At 41.6% G+C, this 27743-nt stretch overlaps 1 protein-coding gene across 2 annotated transcripts; it reads right to left on the bottom strand.

Moving 5' to 3' along the window:
• Positions 1-13055: 13055 nt before the first annotated feature.
• On the bottom strand, positions 13056-24177 carry LOC118380310 (uncharacterized). 2 transcript variants are annotated; one of them, XM_052511521.1, is made up of 5 exons: positions 23787-24177; positions 21513-21779; positions 19778-19893; positions 18351-18641; positions 13056-18227 (listed from the first exon to the last, which is right to left on the bottom strand). In XM_052511521.1, the coding sequence occupies exons 1-4, from the start codon at positions 24089-24091 to the stop codon at positions 18391-18393; spliced, it is 939 nt and encodes a 312-aa protein (XP_052367481.1). In that variant the 5' UTR covers positions 24092-24177; the 3' UTR covers positions 13056-18227; positions 18351-18390. The 2 variants fall into 2 exon arrangements, with proteins under 2 accessions (XP_052367481.1, XP_052367480.1); XM_052511520.1 differs by having other exon boundaries at positions 13056-18641.
• Positions 24178-27743: the final 3566 nt, after the last annotated feature.

Genomic DNA, 27743 nt, shown 5'->3' with positions numbered 1-27743 from the left:
CCTGGAGCAGTGCCACGGGACCCGGATGTTCTGAACAATCCCTTTGATCCTCAGTAGAAAATCACTTTCCCATTCCATTTATAAAACACTGTTTATGCTTTCATTCATCACGTAGGGACTGGGAGAGAGACAGATGTTTGGCTAGGCTATGTATGCCCCTCGGAACCTGGGTTCAAATACTATTTGAAACCTTTTCAAATACTTTGAGCAATTGCTTTAGCCAGTATGGAATGCCAGGTTGGTGGGGTTTGGACTTCTGGGACTATTCTATTGGTTCCATTGCAACAGGCAAGCTCAATTAAGAGCTTGATCAAGTATTTGAAAGGTTAGCAAAGAGGATTTGAAACCAGGTCTGGCATGCCCCTGAGAAACACATGGATGGCAGCCTCCTTATGTAGGACCAGGCAGCCGTCCTATAGCACCATGTGTAAGATGGTGAGGTGGTGGTGGTAACATACATCTTGTAGATATTATTCCATGATGAAAGGATGGTTGTGTATTAGTGTTAAGGACAGGAAATAAAAGCTTTGTTCTCTGTATACACAGTGCAGTACGTGCAGGGGCCTTCGACATCTGACCAAGGCCTCTGTGGTGTGCAAAGCAAACCACCAAACCAGTGTAATTGCTGATGGATGCCTTGAGTATGTGTTTACCTTGATGAGGCTGTATAAAGGCCTATATACTGTATGTAACATACTACTGCCACTGGTCACTGTAATAGGCCTATATATGTACAGTACAACTGCCACTGGTCACAGGAAGTGGTCATTTACCGTGTGGTTCCAAATAAAAACAGGTGCCTCTATGAAAAACATCTACCGACAAGTGTCTGTGGTATCATCAGATCAAGATGTGCTATGAATGAGTCAGTGGATATGTGTGTGTGATCTGAGGAGTGTTTAGACTTGATGCTGGGGGTGCTTTAATCTGATTAAGGCTTTTCTGTCCTTTATTATCAGAATGGGGCCCCAAAGGTCAGGGGAGGAAAAGCCCCAAAGGTCAGGGGAGGAAAAGCCCCAAAGGTCAGGGGAGGAAAAGCCCCAAAGCTCAGGGGAGGAAAAGCCCCAAAGGTCAGGAGAAGAAAAGCCCCAAAGGTCAGGGGAGGAAAAGCCCCAATGCTCAGGGGAGGAAAAGCCCCAAAGCTCAGGGGAGGAAAAGCCCCAAAGGTCAGGAGAAGAAAAGCCCCAAAGGTCAGGGGAGGAAAAGCCCCAAAGGTCAGGGGAAGAAAACAAGAGTTAGAGCCTCACTCTGTCCCACCATATTCTATCTGAAGGTTACTACTTCCTTGCTGTGTCGCTTCCTCTGAGGCTTCCTCTGGACATACAGCTGTGATGTTCCTCGCAGCTCGTACCCCTGTCTGCTTCTAATGGGCACTCACTATGCCATCTGCATCCTCTGGTATGCCCATTACAGCTCTGTTTTCAGACAATATAGTCTCCAGATGACTACCTCAGATTACTACAGAGACAGTACACAGCACAGCTTCCCAACAGGTTTACAGAGACAGCACAGCTTCCCAACAGGTTTACAGAGACAGCAAAGGTTTCCAAGCAGCCATCTCTATGAGGGGGCATGACATGAGGAAAGTAATACCCTACCACATTAATTCGAGACTGGGGGTGAGGGCTGCTTCCTAAATTATTGTCACGACTTCCTCCGAAGTTGGTCCCTCTCCTTGTTCGGGCGGCGTTCGGCGGTCGACGTCACCGGCTTTCTTGTCGCTACCGATCCATGTTTCGTTTTCGTTTGGTTTTGTCTTCATTATACACACCTGATTTCTATTACATTAATTATGTTCCTTATTTAACCCTCTGGCTTCCCTCTCTGTTTTGTGCGTTATTGTTGTCATGTGGGTTCGTGTTCTTGTGCTTTTGATTTTTGTGTTTTCCATGTTGGAATATTAATCTTCATTTTTGAGTAAACTGTCGGACTATACTCATCTCTGTGTCTACCTTTCACCATTCACCAACACCCTCACAATTATACCCTTTTCCCTATTTAGTGCACTACTTTTGACCAAAGCCCTATCTTTGAACAGAGCCCTAGGGACCCTGGATGGTCAAAAGTGATGTACTATATAGGGAATAGGATGCCATTTGGGACTCAGGCAAGGTCAATGCTGCTGGTCATCAGGCTTGTATCAGAGGAAGAGGAACATGTCATTAATTAACCAGTAAGGGGATTAGACACGGTTTCAGCAGAGCCCCATTTGTTTCCTCCATTATGATATCAAGACTCGGTTCCCAAATGTCTACAAATGGCTGAACTTGGCTTGGAGATACAAATACACTACCCTCCAGTGGTGGAAAAATACCCAATTGTCATACTTGAGTAAAAGTAAAGATACCTTAATAGAATATGACTGAAGCAAAAGTGAAAGTCACCGAGTAAAATAGTACTTGAGTAAAAGTTTAAATGTTTTCGGATTTAAATATACTCAGAAGTGAATGTAATTTCTAAAATGTACTTTAGTATCAAAAGTAAAAGTATAAATCATTTAAAATTCCTTATATAAAGCAAACCAGATGGCACCCTTTTCTAGTTGTTTGATTAATTCAAGGATAGCAAGAAGGCACACTTCATCACTCAGGCATAATTTACAAATGAAGCATGTGTGTTTAGTGAGTCTGCCAGATCAGAGGCAGTAGGGATGACCAGGGATGCACTCTGTTTAGTGAGTCTGCCAGATCAGAGGCAGTAGGGATGACCAGGGATGCTCTCTGTTTAGTGAGTCTGCCAGATCAGAGGCAGTAGGGATGACCAGGGATGCTCTCTGTTTAGTGAGTCTGCCAGATCAGAGGCAGTAGGGATGACCAGGGATGCTCTCTGTTTAGTGAGTCTGCCAGATCAGAGGCAGTAGGGATGACCAGGGATGCTCTCTGTTTAGTGAGTCTGCCAGATCAGAGGCAGTAGGGATGACCAGGGATGCTCTCTGTTTAGTGAGTCTGCCAGATCAGAGGCAGTAGGGAGGACCAGGGATGCTCTCTTTATACGTATGTGAATTGAACCATTTTACTCTCTTGCTAAGCATTCAAAATGTAACGACTACTTTTGGGAGTAAAGGAAAAAGTCAAAGTAAATCATTTTCATTAAGAATGTAATGAAGTAAAAGTAAATGTTGTCAAAAATATAAATAGTAAAGTAAAATACAGATACACAAAAAAACGACTTAAATAGTACTTTAAAGTATTTGTACTTAAGTACACCACTGGTAGTACCTATGGTGTTAAAGTTTATGGTGTAGGTATATATATAAACAAGTATTTGCAATAAATGAATGTGAACCCCCAGAGGACATGCCTGAAACTCAATATGCTATCAAATCAAATCAAAGTTGATTTATTTCACTTGACCATTTGTGATTGACCACAACTCTCTCTTGACTAAAGACCCTAGAGATCAAACCAACACATTATTCTGATGGTATTTATTGTAATGTTGACAAACAAACAACACCAGTCATATTGAGGAATTAGTTGACAACCTGCTTCAAAAGCACTAGGACAATGCATGTTTGCGTTCCCTGTCCCCTAATCCCATACCTTACACTGCCACCTTTGAACTCTCCCTCTCTGATCCTCTGTCCTTTGAAATGAGCTACTCCACACCTGCTCCACAGAAATATAAAGAACGAGATACCTTGAACGTGCCCCCAATCCTTCCTTTGTTTGGGATTCCTCTGGAGCAGTGGCTGTAGGTGTTTAACACACATCTGCTCAGCAGTGTTGTTTAGGGTTTGGTACTGTACTGTACTGTACTAATCTACCATGCTGGTGTTGGTACTGTACTATACTATACTGTACTACTCTACTATCCTAGTGTTGGTGCTATACTGTACTGTACAACTCTACCATGCTGGTGTTGGTACTATACTATACTGTACTACTCTACTATCCTAGTGTTGGTACTATACTGTACTGTACAACTCTACCATGCTGGTGTTGGTACTATACTGTACTGTACTACTCTACCATGCTGGTGTTGGTACTGTACTATACTGTACTACTGTACCATGCTGTTGTTGGTACTATACTATACTGTACTACTCTACCATGCTGGTGTTGGTACTATACTATACTGTACTACTCTACCATGCTGGTGTTGGTACTATACTATACTGTACTACTCTACCATGCTGTTGTTGGTACTATACTGTACTGTACTACTCTACCATGCTCTTGTTGGTACTGTACTATACTGTACTACTCTACCATGCTGGTGTTGGTACTATACTGTACTGTACTACTCTACCATGCTGTTGTTGGTACTGTACTATACTGTACTACTCTACCATGCTGGTGTTGGTACTATACTATACTGTTCTACTCTACCATGCTGGTGTTGGTACTATACTATACTGTACTACTCTACCATGCTGGTGTTGGTACTGTACTAGTCTACCATGTTGGTGTTGGTACTATACTATACTGTACTACTCTACCATGCTGGTGTTGGTACTGTACTGTACTGTACTGTACTGTGCTGGTGTTGGTACTATACTGTACTTATGCTGGTGTTGGTACTATACTATACTGTACTACTCTACCATGCTGGTGTTGGTACTGTATACTGTACTGTACTACTCTACTATGCTGGTGTTGGTACTATACTGTACTGTACTGTACTGTACTACTACTATGCTGGTGTTGGTACTATACTGTACTGTACTACTCTACCATGCTGGTGTTGGTACTATACTGTACTGTACTACTCTACCATGCTGGTGTTGGTACTGTACTGTACTGTACTGTACTGTACTGTACTACTCTACTATGCTGGTGTTGGTACTATACTATACTGTACTACTCTACCATGCTGGTGTTGGTACTATACTATACTGTACTACTCTACCATGCTGGTGTTGGTACTATACTGTACTGTACTACTCTACCATGCTGGTGTTGGTACTATACTGTACTGTACTACTCTACCATGCTGGTGTTGGTACTATACTATACTGTACTACTCTACCATGCTGGTGTTGGTACTATACTATACTGTACTACTCTACCATGCTGGTGTTGGTACTATACTATACTGTACTACTCTACCATGCTGGTGTTGGTACTATACTGTACTGTACTACTCTACCATGCTGGTGTTGGTACTATACTGTACTGTACTACTCTACCATGCTGGTGTTGGTACTATACTGTACTGTACTACTCTACCATGCTGGTGTTGGTACTGTACTGTACTGTACTGTACTGTACTACTCTACTATGCTGGTGTTGGTACTATACTGTACTGTACTACTCTACCATGCTGTTGTTGGTACTATACTGTACTGTACTACTCTACCATGCTGGTGTTGGTACTATACTATACTGTACTACTCTACCATGCTGTTGTTGGTACTATACTATACTGTACTACTCTACCATGCTGGTGTTGGTACTATACTATACTGTACTACTCTACCATGCTGGTGTTGGTACTGTACTGTACTGTACTGTACTACTCTACCATGCTGGTGTTGGTACTATACTATACTGTACTACTCTACCATGCTGGTGTTGGTACTATACTGTACTGTACTACTCTACCATGCTGGTGTTGGTACTATACTATACTGTACTACTCTACCATGCTGGTGTTGGTACTATACTATACTGTACTACTCTACCATGCTGGTGTTGGTACTATACTATACTGTACTACTCTACCATGCTGGTGTTGGTACTATACTGTACTGTACTACTCTACCATGCTGGTGTTGGTACTATACTGTACTGTACTACTCTACCATGCTGGTGTTGGTACTATACTGTACTGTACTACTCTACTATGCTGGTGTTGGTACTATACTATACTGTACTACTCTACCATGCTGGTGTTGGTACTATACTATACTGTACTACTCTACCATGCTGGTGTTGGTACTATACTGTACTGTACTACTCTACCATGCTGGTGTTGGTACTATACTATACTGTACTACTCTACCATGCTGGTGTTGGTACTATACTGTACTGTACTACTCTACTATGCTGGTGTTGGTACTATACTGTACTGTACTACTCTACTATGCTGGTGTTGGTACTATACTATACTGTACTACTCTACCATGCTGGTGTTGGTACTATACTGTACTGTACTGTACTGTACTACTCTACCATGCTGGTGTTGGTACTGTACTGTACTGTACTGTACTGTACTACTACTATGCTGGTGTTGGTACTATACTATACTGTACTACTCTACCATGCTGGTGTTGGTACTATACTGTACTGTACTGTACTGTACTGTACTACTCTACTATGCTGGTGTTGGTACTATACTATACTGTACTACTCTACCATGCTGGTGTTGGTACTATACTGTACTGTACTGTACTACTCTACTATGCTGGTGTTGGTACTATACTATACTGTACTACTCTACCATGCTGGTGTTGGTACTATACTATACTGTACTACTCTACTATGCTGGTGTTGGTACTATACTGTACTGTACTACTGTACTACTACTATGCTGGTGTTGGTACTATACTGTACTGTACTGTACTGTACTATACTGTACTGTACTACTGTACCATGCTGGTGTTGGTACTGTACTATACTGTACTGTACTGTACTGTACTGTACTACTCTACTATGCTGGTGTTGGTACTGTACTGTACTGTACTGTACTGTACTGTACTGTACTACTCTACTATGCTGGTGTTGGTACTATACTATACTGTACTACTCTACCATGCTGGTGTTGGTACTGTACTGTACTGTACTACTCTACTATGCTGGTGTTGGTACTATACTATACTGTACTACTCTACCATGCTGGTGTTGGTACTATACTATACTGTACTACTCTACCATGCTGGTGTTGGTACTATACTATACTGTACTACTCTACCATGCTGGTGTTGGTACTGTATTGTACTGTACTACTCTACTATGCTGGTGTTGGTACTATACTGTACTGTACTACTCTACCATGCTGGTGTTGGTACTATACTGTACTGTACTACTCTACTATGCTGGTGTTGGTACTGTACTATACTGTACTACTCTACCATGCTGGTGTTGGTACTGTACTATACTGTACTACTCTACCATGCTGGTGTTGGTACTATACTATACTGTACTACTCTACCATGCTGGTGTTGGTACTGTACTATACTGTACTACTCTACCATGCTGGTGTTGGTACTATACTGTACTGTACTACTCTACCATGCTGGTGTTGGTACTATACTATACTGTACTAATCTACCATGCTGGTGTTGGTACTGTACTGTACTGTACTACTCTACCATGCTGGTGTTGGTACTATACTGTACTACTCTACCATACTGGTGTTGGTACTATACTGTACTACTCTACCATGCTGTTGTTGTTAGTATACTGTACTGTACTACTCTACCATGCTGGTGTTGGTACTATACTATACTGTACTACTCTACCATGCTGGTGTTGGTACTGTATTGTACTGTACTACTCTACCATGCTGGTGTTGGTGCTATACTGTACTGTACTACTCTACCATGCTGGTGTTGTTATTGTACTGTACTACTGTACCATGCTGGTGTTGGTACTATACTATACTGTACTACTCTACCATGCTGGTGTTGGTACTATACTATACTGTACTACTCTACCATGCTGGTGTTGGTACTGTACTGTACTGTACTACTCTACCATGCTGGTGTTGGTACTATACTGTACTGTACTACTCTACCATGCTGGTGTTGGTACTATACTGTACTGTACTACTCTACCATGCTGGTGTTGGTACTATACTATACTGTACTACTCTACCATGCTGGTGTTGGTACTGTACTATACTGTACTACTCTACCATGCTGGTGTTGGTACTATACTGTACTGTACTACTCTACCATGCTGGTGTTGTTACTTGTACTGTACTACTGCTGGTGTTGGTACTATACTATACTGTACTACTCTACCATGCTGGTGTTGGTACTATACTATACTGTACTACTCTACCATGCTGGTGTTGGTACTATACTATACTGTACTACTCTACTATGCTGGTGTTGGTACTATACTGTACTGTACTACTCTACCATGCTGGTGTTGGTACTATACTATACTGTACTACTCTACCATGCTGGTGTTGTTATTGTACTGTACTACTGTACCATGCTGGTGTTGGTACTGTACTATACTGTACTACTCTACCATGCTGGTGTTGGTACTATACTATACTGTACTACTCTACCATGCTGGTGTTGGTACTATACTATACTGTACTACTCTACTATGTTGGTGTTGGTGCTATACTGTACTGTACTACTCTACCATGCTGGTGTTGTTACTGTACTGTACTACTGTACCATGCTGGTGTTGGTACTATACTATACTGTACTACTCTACCATGCTGGTGTTGGTACTGTATTGTACTGTACTACTGTACCATGCTGGTGTTGTTATTGTACTGTACTACTGTACCATGCTGGTGTTGGTACTATACCATACTGTACTACTGTACCATGCTGGTGTTGGTACTATACTATACTGTACTACTCTACCATGCTGGTGTTGGTACTATACTGTACTGTACTACTCTACCATGCTGGTGTTGGTACTGTACTATACTGTACTACTCTACCATGCTGGTGTTGGTACTATACTATACTGTACTACTCTACCATGCTGGTGTTGGTACTATACTGTACTGTACTACTCTACCATGCTGGTGTTGGTACTATACTATACTGTACTACTCTACCATGCTGGTGTTGGTACTATACTATACTGTACTACTCTACCATGCTGGTGTTGGTACTATACTGTACTGTACTACTCTACCATGCTGGTGTTGGTACTATACTGTACTGTACTACTCTACCATGCTGGTGTTGGTACTATACTGTACTGTACTACTCTACCATGCTGGTGTTGGTACTATACTGTACTGTACTACTCTACCATGCTGGTGTTGGTACTATACTATACTGTACTACTCTACCATGCTGGTGTTGGTACTATACTGTACTGTACTACTCTACCATGCTGGTGTTGGTACTATACTATACTGTACTACTCTACCATGCTGGTGTTGGTACTATACTGTACTGTACTACTCTACCATGCTGGTGTTGGTACTATACTGTACTGTACTACTCTACCATGCTGGTGTTGGTACTATACTATACTGTACTACTCTACCATGCTGGTGTTGGTACTATACTATACTGTACTACTCTACCATGCTGGTGTTGGTACTATACTGTACTGTACTACTCTACCATGCTGGTGTTGGTACTATACTGTACTGTACTACTCTACCATGCTGGTGTTGGTACTATACTATACTGTACTACTCTACTATGCTGGTGTTGGTACTGTACTATACTATACTGTACTACTCTACCATGCTGGTGTTGGTACTATACTATACTGTACTACTCTACCATGCTGGTGTTGGTACTATACTATACTGTACTACTCTACCATGCTGGTGTTGGTACTATACTATACTGTACTACTCTACCATGCTGGTGTTGGTACTATACTATACTGTACTACTCTACCATGCTGGTGTTGGTACTATACTATACTGTACTACTCTACCATGCTGGTGTTGGTACTATACTGTACTGTACTACTCTACCATGCTGGTGTTGGTACTATACTATACTGTACTACTCTACCATGCTGGTGTTGGTACTATACTATACTGTACTACTCTACCATGCTGGTGTTGGTACTATACTATACTGTACTACTCTACCATGCTGGTGTTGGTACTATACTATACTGTACTACTCTACCATGCTGGTGTTGGTACTATACTGTACTGTACTACTCTACCATGCTGGTGTTGGTACTATACTATACTGTACTACTCTACCATGCTGGTGTTGGTACTATACTATACTGTACTACTCTACCATGCTGGTGTTGGTACTATACTATACTGTACTACTCTACCATGCTGGTGTTGGTACTATACTGTACTGTACTACTCTACCATGCTGGTGTTGGTACTATACTGTACTGTACTACTCTACCATGCTGGTGTTGGTACTATACTATACTGTACTACTCTACCATGCTGGTGTTGGTACTATACTATACTGTACTACTCTACCATGCTGGTGTTGGTACTATACTATACTGTACTACTCTACCATGCTGGTGTTGGTACTATACTATACTGTACTACTCTACCATGCTGGTGTTGGTACTGTACTGTACTGTACTGTACTACTCTACCATGCTGGTGTTGGTACTATACTATACTGTACTACTCTACCATGCTGGTGTTGGTACTATACTATACTGTACTACTCTACCATGCTGGTGTTGGTACTATACTGTACTGTACTGTGCTGGTGTTGGTACTATACTATACTGTACTACTCTACCATGCTGGTGTTGGTACTATACTATACTGTACTACTCTACCATGCTGGTGTTGGTACTATACTATACTGTACTACTCTACCATGCTGGTGTTGGTACTATACTGTACTGTACTGTGTTGGTACTATACTATACTACTACACCATGCTGGTGTTGGTACTATACTATACTGTACTACTCTACCATGCTGGTGTTGGTACTATACTATACTGTACTACTCTACCATGCTGGTGTTGGTACTATACTATACTGTACTACTCTACCATGCTGGTGTTGGTACTATACTATACTGTACTACTCTACCATGCTGGTGTTGGTACTATACTGTACTGTACTACTCTACCATGCTGGTGTTGGTACTATACTATACTGTACTACTCTACCATGCTGGTGTTGGTACTATACTGTACTGTACTACTCTACCATGCTGGTGTTGGTGCTATACTATACTGTACTACTCTACCATGCTGGTGTTGGTACTATACTATACTGTACTACTCTACCATGCTGGTGTTGGTACTATACTGTACTGTACTACTCTACCATGCTGGTGTTGGTACTATACTATACTGTACTACTCTACCATGCTGGTGTTGGTACTATACTGTACTGTACTACTCTACCATGCTGGTGTTGGTACTATACTATACTGTACTACTCTACCATGCTGGTGTTGGTACTATACTATACTGTACTACTCTACCATGCTGGTGTTGGTGCTATACTATACTGTACTACTCTACCATGCTGGTGTTGGTACTATACTATACTGTACTACTCTACCATGCTGGTGTTGGTACTATACTATACTGTACTACTCTACCATGCTGGTGTTGGTACTATACTATACTGTACTACTCTACCATGCTGGTGTTGGTACTATACTGTACTGTACTACTCTACCATGCTGGTGTTGGTACTATACTGTACTGTACTACTCTACCATGCTGGTGTTGGTACTATACTATACTGTACTACTCTACCATGCTGGTGTTGGTACTATACTATACTGTACTACTCTACCATGCTGGTGTTGGTACTATACTATACTGTACTACTCTACCATGCTGGTGTTGGTGCTATACTATACTGTACTACTCTACCATGCTGGTGTTGGTACTATACTGTACTGTACTACTCTACCATGCTGGTGTTGGTACTATACTATACTGTACTACTCTACCATGCTGGTGTTGGTACTATACTATACTGTACTACTCTACCATGCTGGTGTTGGTACTATACTATACTGTACTACTCTACCATGCTGGTGTTGGTACTATACTGTACTGTACTACTCTACCATGCTGGTGTTGGTGCTATACTATACTGTACTACTCTACCATGCTGGTGTTGGTACTATACTATACTGTACTACTCTACCATGCTGGTGTTGGTACTATACTATACTGTACTACTCTACCATGCTGGTGTTGGTACTATACTATACTGTACTACTCTACCATGCTGGTGTTGGTACTATACTGTACTGTACTACTCTACCATGCTGGTGTTGGTACTATACTATACTGTACTACTCTACCATGCTGGTGTTGGTGCTATACTATACTGTACTACTCTACCATGCTGGTGTTGGTACTATACTATACTGTACTACTCTACCATGCTGGTGTTGGTACTATACTATACTGTACTACTCTACCATGCTGGTGTTGGTGCTATACTATACTGTACTACTCTACCATGCTGGTGTTGGTACTATACTATACTGTACTACTCTACCATGCTGGTGTTGGTACTATACTATACTGTACTACTCTACCATGCTGGTGTTGGTACTATACTGTACTGTACTACTCTACCATGCTGGTGTTGGTACTATACTATACTGTACTACTCTACCATGCTGGTGTTGGTACTATACTATACTGTACTACTCTACCATGCTGGTGTTGGTACTATACTGTACTGTACTACTCTACCATGCTGGTGTTGGTACTATACTATACTGTACTACTCTACCATGCTGGTGTTGGTACTATACTATACTGTACTACTCTACCATGCTGGTGTTGGTACTATACTATACTGTACTACTCTACCATGCTGGTGTTGGTACTATACTGTACTGTACTACTCTACCATGCTGGTGTTGGTACTATACTGTACTGTACTACTCTACCATGCTGGTGTTGGTACTATACTATACTGTACTACTCTACCATGCTGGTGTTGGTACTATACTATACTGTACTACTCTACCATGCTGGTGTTGGTACTATACTGTACTGTACTACTGTACCATGCTGGTGTTGGTACTATACTGTACTGTACTACTCTACCATGCTGGTGTTGGTACTATACTGTACTGTACTACTCTACTATGCTGGTGTTGGTACTATACTATACTGTACTACTCTACCATGCTGGTGTTGATAAGGTGAATGCACCAATTTGTAAGTCGCTCTGGATAAGAGCGTCTGCTAAATGACTTAAATGTAATGTAATGGTACTATACTGTACTACTCTATGGTGGTGCTGCCCACTCTATCAAAGTGGGCAGCACCATCAACAGGTGAAAACCTGTAACTGCACTCTTCATGGAAGGTGGAAGGTTTGGGATAGTTACAGTATGCAGAGCTGGTAAGAGCTTGCCTGCCTGTCCTCCTGACCACTGTATTCTGTCCAGTCGCGGTCAGAAAGCTTTTTCCATCCGCTTAGTTCTTGAAATGTTTAGATTACTAGAGTACTACAGTTAATATTTTATTACAATATATCTCAATCCCGTACAAGCATTGTTGTTCATAACAAGAATCCACAAGAAACAGAACTTTGTGGGCTTTTGCAAAACAGTAAATGCGTTTTCAAGGTGAAGTTGCCTTCTCAAAACATAAGTAAATTCATCAAAAGAACATGACTGCCTGCAAGAACATTAACACAACCATACTTATCTCTCGAGTCCAAGAACATTAACACAACCATAATTATCTCTCGAGTCCAAGAACATTAACACAACCATACTTATCTCTCGAGTCCAAGAACATTAACACAACCATACTTATCTCTCGAGTCCAAGAACATTAACACAACCATAATTATCTCTCGAGTCCAAGAACATTAACACAACCATAATTATCTCTCGAGTCCAAGAACATTAACACAACCATACTTATCTCTCGAGTCCAAGAACATTAACACAACCATACTTATCTCTCGAGTCCAAGAACATTAACACAACCATAATTGTCTCTCGAGTCCAAGAACATTAACACAACCATAATTGTCTCTCGAGTCCAAGAACATTAACACAACCATAATTATCTCTCGAGTCCAAGCAGACAAAACAGGAAGTTAAAGTATTTTAAAAATCTCAGTAGATCAACACATTTTATTTCTATTTCTATTTTTTTGGTCACTAAATCCTGATGATTAAAATTGGAAGCAGAACTATCTAAAGGTGTGGAATGATGGGAAAATACTATTTCACCAAACAATTTCATACACAGGAAATCAAATATAATTCCTGGTAAAAACATTGATAAGCACATTGTGTGCAGGACTCATTCATCAGTATCATCACAATCCAATTCCATGTATTCAATTCAAAAGTTGGTTCGCTGATTGTTTTAAAAAAACTTTCCATAGCTACACAGAAACACAATTCACAATAGAACATGGAAAAGTGAATACAATGGAGAAACACAACTGATATGAACATATAAGTCTAAATCCACACCAAAGCAAAGCTCTATACTGGAAGGTCACAATGTGGGAGATGAAAAGGAACCCATCTTAATTGTTTGCGTCTCTGCATGTCCGCAATACTGCAAAAAAAAAATCATAACAATTAGACAATCCCCATTGTCTAGATCTTCCCATATATTGTACATAGTATGACACTGATGGGATGATTTAGAATTTTGCCCAGTAGTATTTACTGATTGCCGGGAAATTTCACACATTTCTCTTCTGATGAAAACAATGTGTTCATAGTCCATGAACGGGTACTAAGGCAAGAAAATGATCAGAAGTTCTGTAAATGTACACTGAACAAAAATGTGAACGCAACATGTAAAGTGTTGGTCCCATGTTTCATGAGCTGAAATAAAAGATCCCAGAAGTGTTCCACACACAAGGTTATTTCTCTCAAATGTTGAGCACATATCTTTTTACAACCCTATTAGTGAGCATTTCTCCTTTGCCAAGATAATCCATCCACCTGACAGGTGTGACATATGTAGAAGCTGATTAAACATCAATACTTTGATTAAACATCATTACACAGGTGCACCTTGTGCTGTGAACAATAAAAGGCCACTCTAAAATTAAAATAAATTGTCATACAACACAATGCCACGAATGTTAAAGTTTTGAGGGAGCGTGCAATTGCCATGCTGACTGCAGGAATGTCCACCAGAGCTTTGCCAGAGAATTTAATGTTAATTTCTTTACCATCAAATCAAATGTTATTTGTCACATGCACCGAATACAACAGGTGTAGATGTTACCGTGAAATTCTAACTTACAAGCCCTTCACCAACAATGCAGTTCAATAAATAGAGTTAAGAAAATATTTACTAAATAAACTAAAGGAAAAAATGTAATAAAAGTAACAATAAAATAACAATAACGAGGCTATATACAGGGGGTACCGTTACCAAGTCAATGTGCGGGGGTACAGGTTAGTCGAGGTAATTTGTACATGTAGGTAGGGGTAACGTGACTATGCATAGATAACAAACAGTGAGTAGCAGCAGTGTAAAAACAAAGGGGGTGTCAATGTAAATAGTCTGGGTGACCATTTGATTAATTGTTCAGCAGTCTTATGGCTTGGGGGTAGAAGCTGTTAATTAAGGAGCCTTTTGGACCTAGACTTGGAGCTCCGGGAACCGCTTGCCGTGCCGTAGCAGAGAGAACAGTCTATGACTTGGAGCTCCGGAACCGCTTGCCGTGCCGTAGCAGAGAAAACAGTCTATGACTTGGGTGACTGGAGTCTTTGACAATTTTTTGCGCCTTCCTCAGACACGCCTAGTATATAGGTCTTGGATGGCAGGAAGCTTGGTCCCAGTGATGTACTGGGCGTACGCACTACCCCCTGTAGCGCCTTATGGTCGGAGGCCGAGCAGTTGCCATACCAGGATGTGATAGAACCGGTCAGGATGCTCACGATGGTGTAGCTGTAGAACTTTTTGAGGATCTGGGACCCATGACAAATCTTTTCAGTTTCCTGAGGGGGAAAGGTTTTGTTGTGCCCTCTTCAGGACTGTGTTGATGTGTTTGGACCATGTTAGGTGGTGGTGATGTGGACACCAAGGAACTTGAAACTCTCGACCTGCTCCACTACAGCCCATTCGATGTGAATGGTGGCGTGTTCGGCCCTCCTTTTCCTGTAGTCCACAATCATCTCCTCTGTCTTGCTCACATTGAGGGAGAGTTTGTTGTCCTGGCCTCCCTATAGGCTGTCTCATCATTGTTCGGTGATCAGACCTACCACTGTTGTGCAAACTTAATGATGGTGTTGGAGTCGGGTGTGAACATGGAGTACAGGAGGCGACTACCACAAGCCGCCGTCAACGTGGTTTTAGAGGATTGGGCACTACGTCCAACTGACCTCACAACCGCAGACCACGTGTATGGCGTCATGTGTGCGAGTGGTTTGCTGATGTCAACAGTATGAACAGAGTGCCCCATGGTGGCAGTGGGGTTATGGTATGTCAGGCATAAACTATGGACAACGAACACAATTGCATTTTATCAATGGCAATTTGAATGCACAGAAATAAGGCCTATTGTGAGGCCCATTTTTAAAGGTATCTTTGACCAACAGATACAAATCTGTATTCTCAGTCATTTAAAATCCATAGATTAGGGCCTAATGAATTTATTTCAATTGACTGATTTCCTCATATGAACTGTAACTCAGAAAAATCTTAGAAATTGTTTATATTTACATGTATATTTTTGTTCAGTATATTTGAGCATTTCATTATTGCTGTTCTGGGATAGATAGGCCTACTTTTCAACACAGATCCAATTAAGAAAAACAATATATTGTATGGCCTATTACATATGATTTGGGTAGTATTAATTTAACAATGGCTGCACAGCCTTCCATTTGTGTAAAAGTGGAAAATCTGGAAATGTATACATTTTGCAGGAAGTCTATACATTTACCAATGTGGTCAATATGAAGACCTCCAGATAAATGTAGATTAGAAAGAGACTTTAAACAGTGATAAGCTTCAAGAGACTATTTAACGTAAGCAGATTGGCTCCACTAGCACACTGCTGCACATAATCATATCAAATCAAATAAAAGTGTATTTGTCACGTGCGCCAAATACAACAGGTGTAGTAGACCTTACAGTGAAATGCTTACTTAGAGGCTCTAACCAATGGTGTGGGGAAAAAAGGTATGTGTGTGTGCGTGTGTGTGTGTGTGTGTGTGTGTGTGTGTGTGTGTGTGTGTGTGTGTGTGTGTGTGTGTGTGTGTGTGTGTGTGTGTGTGTGTGTGTGTGTGTGCGTGCGTGCGTGCGTGCGTGCGTGCGTGCGTGCGTGCGTGCGTGCGTGCGTGCGTGTGTGTGTGTGTGTGTGTGTGTGTGGACCCAGACGTGACAGTGTGTTGAGTTTCTGCTAACTGAGCACGGCGGGCACAGAGGGGTCAGGTGTGTTACCCTCACGGGGACCCCCAGTCAGTGACACCCAGGTGAGAGGGTTACAATTGTGTGTAGGTAAGTAAGTAAAGAAATAAAACAACAGTAAAAATACATTTGAAAAAAGAGTAGCAAGGCTATGTACAGACAGACACCTGTTAGTCAGGCTTATTGAGGTAGTATGTACATGTATGCATCGTTAAAGTGACTATACATATATGATGAACAGAGAGTAGCAGAAGCGTAAAAAGAGGGGTTGGCAGGACACAATGCAAATAGTCCAGATAACCATTTGGTTACCTGTTCAGGAGTCTTATGGCTTGGGGGTAAAGCTGTTGAGAAGCTTTTTGTCCTAGACTTGGCATTCCGGCACTGCTTGCCATGCGGTAGTAGAGAGACCAGTCTATGACTGGGGTGGCTGGGGTCTGTGACAATTTCTAGGGCCTTCCTCTGACACCGCCTGGTGTAGAGGTCCTGGATGGCAGGCAGCTTTGCCCCAGTGATGTACTAGGCCATTTGCACTACCCTCTGAAGTGCCTTGCGGTCGGAGGCCGAGCAATTGCCGTACCAGGCAGTGATGTAACCGGTCAGGATGCTCTCGATGTTGCAGCTGTAGAACCTTTTGAGGATCTCAGGAAACTAAATATTTTTAGTTTCCTGAGGGGGAATAGGCTTTGTCGTGCCCTCTTCACGACTGTCTTGGTGTGTTTGGACCATGATAGTTTGTTGGTTATGTGGACACCCAAGAACTTGAAGCTCTCAACCTGCTCCACTACAGCCCCGTCGATGAGAATGGGGGCGTGCTCGGTCCTCCTTTTCATGTAGTCCACAATCATCTCCTTAGTCTTGGTTACGTTGAAGGATAGGTTGTTATTCTGGCACCACCCGGCCAGGTCTCTGACCTCCTCCCTCTACAACACTGTTGTGTTGTCAGCAAACTAAATGATGGTGTTGGAGTCGTTCCTGGCCATGCAGTCGTGGGTGAACAGGGAGTACAGGAGGGGACTGAGCACGCACCCCTGAGGAGCTCCAGTGTTGAGGATCACCGTGGCAGATGTGTTGCTACCTACCCTCACCACCTGGGGGCGGCCTGTCAGGAAGTCCAGGATCCAGTTTCAGATGGAGTTGTTTAGTTCCAGGATCCTTAGCTTGGTGATGAGCTTTGAGGGTACTATGGTGTTGAACGCTGAGCTGTAGTCAATGAACAGCATTCTCACATAGATGTTCCTTTCATCCAGGTGGGAAAGGGCAGTGTGGAGTGCAATAGAGATTGCAACATCTGTGGATCAACCAATCATGTTGTAAAGCAAAACATTATAATTATAAGATGAGTTTATCAACATGAAATTCATGAAATTGTAGGCTACTCCAAAATATGATCGATAAGTGATGGAAGGTATACTTTTGATTCTTTCCCCTTGGATACTGCTGTAAGAGTAAGCCTACAACATATGAAAACAGTCATAGAAATCATTAATGTCTTCAAGGATCTCCTTATACTCTGCGGTATCCCGGTCCAGGTGCATCTCTCTTTTCACCCATATTTTGAGGTCTTTTGCTTGACCATCGTTGATTATCCCCTTGTAGAGATATTCATCGACCAGGTCAGTGTAGCCATATCTGTAGTAGCTCCTTGTGCCTTCATCAGACATGTCAACTTTACCCTCGGTACGTAGTGCGGCGTCAACAAATCCTACAATAAGAGTGCATATTTTCACATTTACAAGGGATTTTTACACGTTGAGAGAATGAATGTTAGTGATTCAAACACTAGTCCTTCTCAACTACACATTTTGTCTAGGCAGCCAATAGTGCACGGGCGCTAGATCTGCACTATCAATCATCTAGCTAGGCTTGATGTGCATATCCGGTAATACACTCATGTCTCCTGTAGACGGCTCGTATATAAAAGCCTCCTCCATTCAGGCTGCAAATGCATAGTTTACCTCGTTAACTAGCTGTAATGGGGAGAAGGCAGAAAATAACAGGGAAAATATGCATACTATCTTTATGAAACACATTTTTCCACCACCATTTTCATATTTTCAGACCATTTAGGATGCTGCACACAGCGTTCAGCCAATTAAAGGAGTCCAACATCCTAAATGATCAGAAAAGACCAAAATGGTGGTGGAAATGGTGTTTCATAAAGAAAGTATGCATATTTTCCTTGTTTCCACCCCCCGCCCACCTTCTCGCCACTAAAGTGAGGAAAATGATGCCTTTACAGCCTGAATGGAGGATGGTTTATGTATGAGCTGGTCCATGGGGGACATGAATGTATTACCTGGGAATGCACATCAAGCCTAAATGACATAGCAGCAGGACATAGAGGTGCTGAGGATGCTGCACACCCACTGAAAAATCATAGTAAAACAAAAATTACACACAAAACAAATAATTGGGCCTTTTTCTATGTCAAATCACAGCACCTTCACCCCAAACATCTTCCCGCAGCTATGCTAAATGATAGTGCAGATCTAGTGCCGGGTGCGCTATCGGGTGCCTAGGCTACTACAAGTTCATAAAACAATCTAAAACATTGACGGAAAAACATATACTGGATACCTTTGTAAGATTTATGTTTAACACTAAATATCCATATGATGAGGGGAAAATATACACTGCCGGTCAAAAGTTTTAGAACACCTACTCATTGAAGATTTTTCTTTATCACTTTAACACTTTTTTGGTTACTACATGATACCATATGTGTTATTTCATAGTGTTGATGTCTTCACTATTATTCTATTAACACCCTTGAAGGAGCAGGTTTTCTAAAACGTTTGACCGGTAGTGTATATACTGTATGAATATATATATTTTTACCAGCATCATGTCTCAACATCTGGGAAGCTATAGGATGACCCATGATAAAAGCTTGCTCCAGCATTTTTACTGCACAATCATCTTTTCCACTTAGCATTGTTTGTGTCAGAGTCCACCTGTGAACAGGAGGGGTAAGCATTAAAGATAACACACAGAGCAGGGGAGCTGCACAGGCAATGTCCAGAAACAACCTCTAACACTTACCCCCGTGGAATTTGTGGTTTTATGAAAATATGGGATAGGTATCATAGGATTGTAAAGAAAAATAATATGCCATTCAAAATCCTCAATGGAAACGTTTTTTTTTTAACAGTTACTTTCAGGAATTTTGTTAATTTATAATTTGTAACCAGAAAAGTCTGTCATTGTAAGGGTAAGAGGTTGTTTCTGTTTTTTTCCCCAATTTCCAATTAAGTTTACACTTGTTCAGTCCCACTCAAGCAGGGTTAGGGTCAATTCTGAATTGAGAATTGCTCTTTCATTTTTAATTTAACTCTGGAATTAGGAAGCAGAATTTGAATTCATTTTGAATTAGATTTAAAGTATAATTTAATTCCATGAAATTCAATGAAATTCAAATGGCTTATTTATTCAATCACCATAGAAATGTTTATTTTGACATCATGTACAACCTGGTCTCAGAGCATATTGTATTAATCTGTTTGTATCCATTTAATATGATAGGATACGTTTCGCATGATATGCCTTAAATTGTGGATGTCCATCACCCATTTCGTATGATATGGTACAAATTACAATTCATAATATATTACAAATTTGCAAAACTCACAATATGTTACAAAATGTACAATAATACTAGCTAGGTGGCTAACATTAGCTAATGTTAGCTAGGCTAGGGGTTAGGTTTAGAAATTAAGGTTAGGGTTAAGATTAGGAGTTAGATTAAAGGGTTAGGGGAACGTATTAGCTAAAATGGTTAAGGTTTAGATTAGGGAAGAGTTAGTTAAAAGGGTTAAGGTTAGGATTAGGGGAAGAAGAAGGGTTAGCTAATATTCTAAGTAGTTGCAAAGTAGATAAAAAGTAGTAAGTTGAAAAGTTGCTTATTAGCTCAAATACGAAACACCCACCCATCCACCCCAACCAACCACCCTACTTTCATTTTTTGCCTTAAGTTACCATCTGTCTTATGTAACCATACCAAACGTAACATGTTATACTAAATTGTGTCCCGGATTTACATTCACTATGTTACATCTAGACTATGAGACCAGGCTGTCATGTATGGTTACCAACACCATGTAGCATACATTTAATTTAAAAAATGCATTCTCCTAAAACAATTTTAAATAATTACAGTGGTCTGCAAATATTCTAAGATCATATTGTGGGTTGTCTATAATAATGAATAAATCCCTCAATATTTTTTAATATCAGATCATTTTTGGCAAGAATGCATTACATCAAACACTACAGTATGGAAGGGAACAATCTAACATCTCGTATAATAAAAATAATATTTGGAATGGTATGTGTATTTATTGCATTAATAAGTGGCATATCCTTTGGATAAAACATTTGTTTCATGTCTCAGTTGATTTGGCTTGAATTGCTTTGAATTAAATTATACTTCCTGCAATTGAAATTCAATTTGAATGATGCTTCCTGAATTGACCCCAACCCTGCGCTCAAGGATGAATAACTATTTACAATCGTTAAGGGGAGGGAACTTGTACACATATCGGGGGAAAGCCTTGAGCATTTCTAAAGCATTCACCTGCATATTTTAGATTCTTTGCTGCTACCAGTGGTCAGAGCATCTCTGTGATCCTGGTAAAGAACCCTCATGGTTAACAGTTTCTGTCCAGTTGGGTCATTAACAAGGCTCATGATCATCTCATGAAGCCTTGGATTCACTTGTAGGAGACGATCCTGTCGTACATTGTTTAAGGCCTTCTTCAGAGAATCTTTAGGTGGAATATGGTCTGCCTCTGTAATGCCTTCATTCTCCTTATCACACCAAGATGGTCGAAATTTTTTGTCACTTATGAGGAGAGAAGAAGAATTAGTAGGTCAGGTTTACATCATTTGTTTAACCTCGTCTCCAGTCTCGAAATGCTGGCGTGTAGAGCCTGGTAACAGTGTGGGACTAATTGGAATTCTGGGGGTGTGAATTTACTGAGTGAAATGCTAATCAATTTAAATTCTGAGTGAATCACACGATTATGAGGCGTGGCTCTAAATCGAGACGGGAATGGAGAGCGAGCCTGTGACAGTGGATGGGACTATAAAAAAATTGGCGAAGAAAATGTATGTTAAATCACATTGACTATTTCTAAGATGCGTACTTTCCAATTCTCTAAGCTCACTTTAAATCACTTGTGGTGCTGGCGTTTGAAGTCCACAATGTAGGGGGGAGGTTCTAAGGATTATGCTAGAGGATGGACTGAGAGATCATTCAATTAAAACCAGAGGTTGTTTCATCCGCTTCTGCCATAGACAACTATTCAACTTCCATTCTGAGGCCCTGTGAAACCATATGGTTCGACAGAGAGCCAGCTGGTGGACGAGATTATTAGTTTGTCAATGCAGTTGGAATTATATACATGCTGTCATGAACATTATGTCCTAGGCCTATCCATAACAAGGCCTATTGTATTCAGCTATCAAAGTAGACTTTAATCTAACCCCTTTTAAACATTGTGTGTTTGTTGTTCATCTATTTCTTCTGCGTCCATTGATAATAACCATTAATTAGTCTGTATGATTAACGGTAGCAATGTTTGCGGATCCCGAAGGGGTTCACGAGCGTTTTTTCTCACAAAAACGTTGGTCCGAGTTCGAATGATTTGAGCTACAAACTATTGAGACTCTCACAAACATGTACTTGTAATCTGTTTTGCTCTATAACGCTCACGAGCTACACAATAGTAGTTCGAAGGTAAAGAGTTATTCTACATAGAAGATAGAAGGAAATCAATAGGGTCTATAATACTCTAATAAGTTCACATAGTTGCTGTTGCAAACTCCAAACTCCACACAGTTGTCACTGACTAGTTACATATTAATTTCCCAATGAGCAAACACTTTCTATACTTACTACATTCTTATAAATTGTTTTTAATCAGGTTCTTGTTTGGTGGACCTTATTTTTCTGATTGACATCCATCAATAAAACTAATTTCGCTACACTCGCATTAACATCTGCTAACCATGTGTATGTGACAAATAAAATTTGATTTGATTTTGATTTGATTTGAATGCTACTGTTTTTGTAATTTACTTGTAGCCCTGGTTGTCCTGAAAATCAACTGCTGAAATGCTTCACTGTGAGGCTAAATATAAGGGTTGGACATGCAGATAAATGTAGTGATTTCTATTTTTTTTTTACACATATTTAACACCTTATTTTTGGGGGCACAAAACTACCTCTCTACTTCCATTAGCTTGTATGGGTTACCATCAGACTTCCATTGTTTGTATTGGTTAACTTCAGACGAGTACTGGGACACTTGTGTGGGTCAAAGAGAAAACAGAGAACACCATCGTGTTTATTCTCCACTTTCTATAAGTTTGTAGGCCAAACCTTCTGGACGCTACAGACATTTTCGTGAGAAGACCGAGTTTTGGGATGTCTCATGGTCTGTAGTTCGGCCACCTTCCACTACAGATGTGGAACGCTGACATAGGCGGATGCTGTGGGTTGAGATGCAGCCCACGCCAAAATATATGTTATCTTCACTTTAAACTGACAGATTTTGATGGGGATATTTTTATTATGTTACTTAGACTGACACACAGGTCCGTCAATAGACTCGGATTAAGTTTAAGGTCAGAAATCACACTGAAGGAAAGTGAGGTGGACTTGTCTGCAACCAAAAATGGATCCACCATGGTTCTGCTTTTCACACTAGTCATCCACCCAGAACCCAGAACATCGAGTAGATGGCTGAAGTATTCCGCTCAAACAGTAATTGATTCTGGGTTGATGAGATTAGGCCTTGGTCTACCTGTAACTCCACACAAAAATGTTCCCAAATGAAGGACTTACTCTTTATATTTGTGAACATGTCCAAGGCCGTAACCTTTTATTATGTCATCCTCATGTTCGTCATGACGGCACGGTTCTACTCTCTTCTTCCTAGAGTTTCCAGTTCTTCCAGAAGCTTCATTAGACTTTTTCTCCTTCAACCGTGTTCTCTCGTCACCAAAACACTTGTGAGTTCCTGGAGAAATAGAATGTTTCTCCTCTCTGTTCTTTTTAACCACTTGAATCAATATAAGCACCCCTACCAGCGCTGCTGCCCCCCACCCTACTGGCCCCAAGAACTCTAACAGCCCGGCTGGAAGACCCATTTCAACTCCTGCTAGTCTGCAATGTCTTGTAGCCCAACTCTTGGTTCTCAGCAAATGTGTCCTCTCTGATCTTAACGCTGAAAAGTTATAATCTTGACACACAGGTTTGTCATGCGGCTTGTGGGATGGGCGGAGTTGTGCAATATATGACCAATGAGTCCAAATTCTAAGTGTGTGTGTGTGTGCGTGTTTCTAAGTCAAAGAGAAAGAGATATTTTAGCATGTATTTTATACATTACTGGGTGAGGAGTGCCTGGATACATACACACATGCACACACCCACATACTGTACACACACATTCCAACAGAAATATGCTATGTGGAACAAACATATCTCTCTGACATGGAGATCAAGGAATCATGTCGTCTCTTTTCATAGCCTTTCTATCTGCAATTCAATATTTGGTTGTGTGTTGCTACGCTTCGGCCTAGGTCTACCTGTACTTCCACACAAAGATTAAGCTAAATTAAGCACTCCCTTTGGTTTCTTCACCAGGGATCATTGTTGTTTCATGTCGGTGCGCTGTTAGGATGACACACAGCTGTACATTTCAATGAAACATGGTGAAGCCCCAAAATTGCCCTCGCTAGAAGCATGTGTTTCAGACATAAGGAAGTGGATGGCTGCAAACTTTCTACTATTAAACTCGGACAAAACAGATATGCTTGTTCTAGGTCCCAAGAAACAAAGAGATCTTCTGTTGAATCTGACAATTAATCTTAATGGTTGTACAGTCGTCTCAAATAAAACTGTGAAGGACCTCGGCGTTACTCTGGACCCTGATCTCTCTTTTGAAGAACATATCAAGACCATTTCGAGGACAGCTTTTTTCCATCTACGTAACATTGCAAAAATCAGAAACTTTCTGTCCAAAAATGATGCAGAAAAATTAATCCATGCTTTTGTCACTTCTAGGTTAGACTACTGCAATGCTCTATTTTCCGGCTACCCGGATAAAGCACTAAATAAACTTCAGTTAGTGCTAAATACGGCTGCTAGAATCCTGACTAGAACCAAAAAAATTGATCATATTACTCCAGTGCTAGCCTCTCTACACTGGCTTCCTGTCAAAGCAAGGGCTGATTTCAAGGTTTTACTGCTAACCTACAAAGCATTACATGGGCTTGCTCCTACCTACCTCTCTGATTTGGTCCTGCCGTACATACCTACACGTACGCTACGGTCACAAGACGCAGGCCTCCTAATTGTCCCTAGAATTTCTAAGCAAACAGCTGGAGGCAGGGCTTTCTCCTATAGAGCTCCATTTTTATGGAACGGTCTGCCTACCCATGTCAGAGACGTAAACTCGGTCTCAACCTTTAAGTCTTTACTGAAGACTCATCTCTTCAGTGGGTCATATGATTGAGTGTAGTCTGGCCCAGGAGTGGGAAGGTGAACGGAAAGGCTCTGGAGCAACGAACCGCCCTTGCTGTCTCTGCCTGGCCGGTTCCCCTCTTTCCACTGGGATTCTCTGCCTCTAACCCTGTTACGGGGCTGAGTCACTGGCTTGCTGGGGCTCTCTCGTGCCGTCCCTGGGGGGTGCGTCACCTGGGTGGGTTGATTCACTGTTGTGGTCGGCCTGTCTGGGTTGGCGCCCCCTTGGGTTGTACCATGGCGGAGATCTTTGTGGGCTATACTCGGCCTTGTCTCAGGATGGTAAGTTGGTGGTTGAAGATATCCCTCTAGTGGTGTGGGGGCTGTGCTTTGGCAAAGTGGGTGGGGTTATATCCTTCCTGTTTGGCCCTGTCCGGGGTGTCCTCGGATGGGGCCACAGTGTCTCCTGACCCCTCCTGTCTCAGCCTCCAGTATTTATGCTGCAGTAGTTTATGTGTCGGGGGCTAGGGTCAGTTTGTTATATCTGGAGTACTTCTCCTGTCCTATTCGGTGTCCTGTGTGAATCTAAGTGTGCGTTCTCTAATTCTCTCCTTCTCTCTTTCTTTCTCTCTCTCAGAGGACATGAGCCCTAGGACCATGCCCCAGGACTACCTGACATGATGACTCTTTGCTGTCCCCAGTCCACCTGGCCATGCTGCTGCTCCAGTTTCAACTGGCCTGGGCCCTAGGACCATGTCCCAGGACTACCTGACATGATGACTCCTTGCTGTCCCCAGTCCACCTGGCCATGCTGCTGCTCCAGTTTCAACTGTTCTGCCTTACTATTATTCAACCATGCTGGTCATTTATGAACATTTGAACATCTTGGCCACGTTCTGTTATAATCTCCACCTGGCACAGCCAGAAGAGGACTGGCCACCCCACATATGCTCTCTCTAATTCTCTCTTTCTTTCTCTCTCTCGGAGGACCTGAGCCCTAGGACCGTGCCCCAGGACTACCTGACATGATGGCTCCTTGCTGTCCCCAGTCCACCTGACTGTGCTGCTGCTCCAGTTTCAACTGTTCTGCCTTATTATTATTCGACCATGCTGGTCATTTATGAACATTTGAACATCTTGGTCATGTTCTGTTATGATCTCTACCCGGCACAGCCAGAAGAGGACTGGCCACCCCACATAGCCTGGTTCCTCTCTAGGTTTCTTCCTAGGTTTTGGCCTTTCTAGGGAGTTTTTCCTAGCCACCGTGCTTTTACACCTGCATTGTTTGCTGTTTGGGGTTTTAGGCTGGGTTTCTGTACAGCACTTTGAGATATCAGCTGATGTACGAAGGGCTATATAAATACATTTGATTTGATTTGATTTGATTTAGGGTTTCTTGTTTTGTTCATTAAATGTATTCACTCCCTGAACTTGCTTCCCGACTCTCAGCGTAAATCGTTACAGTTGTCCATTGGTGTGCCATAATGATGGACAAAACACACGGCAGCGTTGATCCCATTTATTTACCAGGACCTCAGAGTTGTTTTATCAAAGAGGACGGCACCATCAACAGGTGGACACCTGCTACTGCACTCTTCAGGTAGATGAAGGATCTGTGGAAGTAGAGGGTTTTACACACAGCTAAACTTTACACACAACAAACAGAAGATTTAATACAAATAAGAAAGTAATGTCCACTCACTGTCTGCTGCTTCCAAAATAGATGATATTTAATGACAGTTTTCCCAGACATTGAGCTAGTGCGCACTGCATAATGTTACAATAACTGCAGAGAATCAGGAAATCTAAACATTTAGCAGAGAATCTATAGGCTGTACATTTACCAAATACAACAGGCAGACAGGATCTACTACTAGTACACTGTTGAACATAATCAACCAGGCACACAGTACATACAGTAGGCCAAAAAAACTTTGCAACAATTATCAACAATAAATTATACTCCTCATGATATTTATACTGTTAGATTCTGAACAAACGGAGAAAAATCAAACGGACGACTACACAAAGCTCAAACCAAGTTTACATTTACATTACATTTAAGTCATTTAGCAGACGCTCTTATCCAGAGCGACTTACAAATTGGTGCATTCACCTTATGACATCCAGTGGAACAGCCACTTTACAATAGTGCATCTAAATCTACCTATCCTAGGTATTCCTTAAAGAGGTGGGGTTTCAGGTGTCTCCGGAAGGTGGTGATTGACTCCGCTGTCCTGGCGTCGTGAGGGAGTATGTTCCACCATTGGGGGGCCAGAGCAGCGAACAGTTTTGACTGGGCTGAGCGGGAACTGTACTTCCTCAGTGGTAGGGAGG

The sequence above is a fragment of the Oncorhynchus keta genome, unplaced genomic scaffold (genome assembly GCF_023373465.1).
Source record: "Oncorhynchus keta strain PuntledgeMale-10-30-2019 unplaced genomic scaffold, Oket_V2 Un_contig_6954_pilon_pilon, whole genome shotgun sequence".
Lineage (NCBI taxonomy): Eukaryota > Metazoa > Chordata > Actinopteri > Salmoniformes > Salmonidae > Oncorhynchus > Oncorhynchus keta.
The sequence above is the reverse complement of the archived record's forward strand: the minus strand, read 5'-3'. Positions and strand labels throughout refer to the sequence as shown.

Bases quoted from the DNA above. Each gene is read 5' to 3' on its own strand.
- LOC118380310 (XM_052511520.1), bottom strand. From the start codon at position 24,091: ATGGGTCTTCCAGCCGGGCTGTTAGAGTTCTTGGGGCCAGTAGGGTGG. The intron at 21,780-23,786 runs GTAAGTCCTTCA...TCTCCTCATAAG, and splicing joins CATGTTCACAAATATAAAGA to TGACAAAAAATTTCGACCAT. The intron at 18,642-19,777 runs GTAAAAATATAT...CTCTTATTGTAG, and splicing joins GATGTTGAGACATGATGCTG to GATTTGTTGACGCCGCACTA.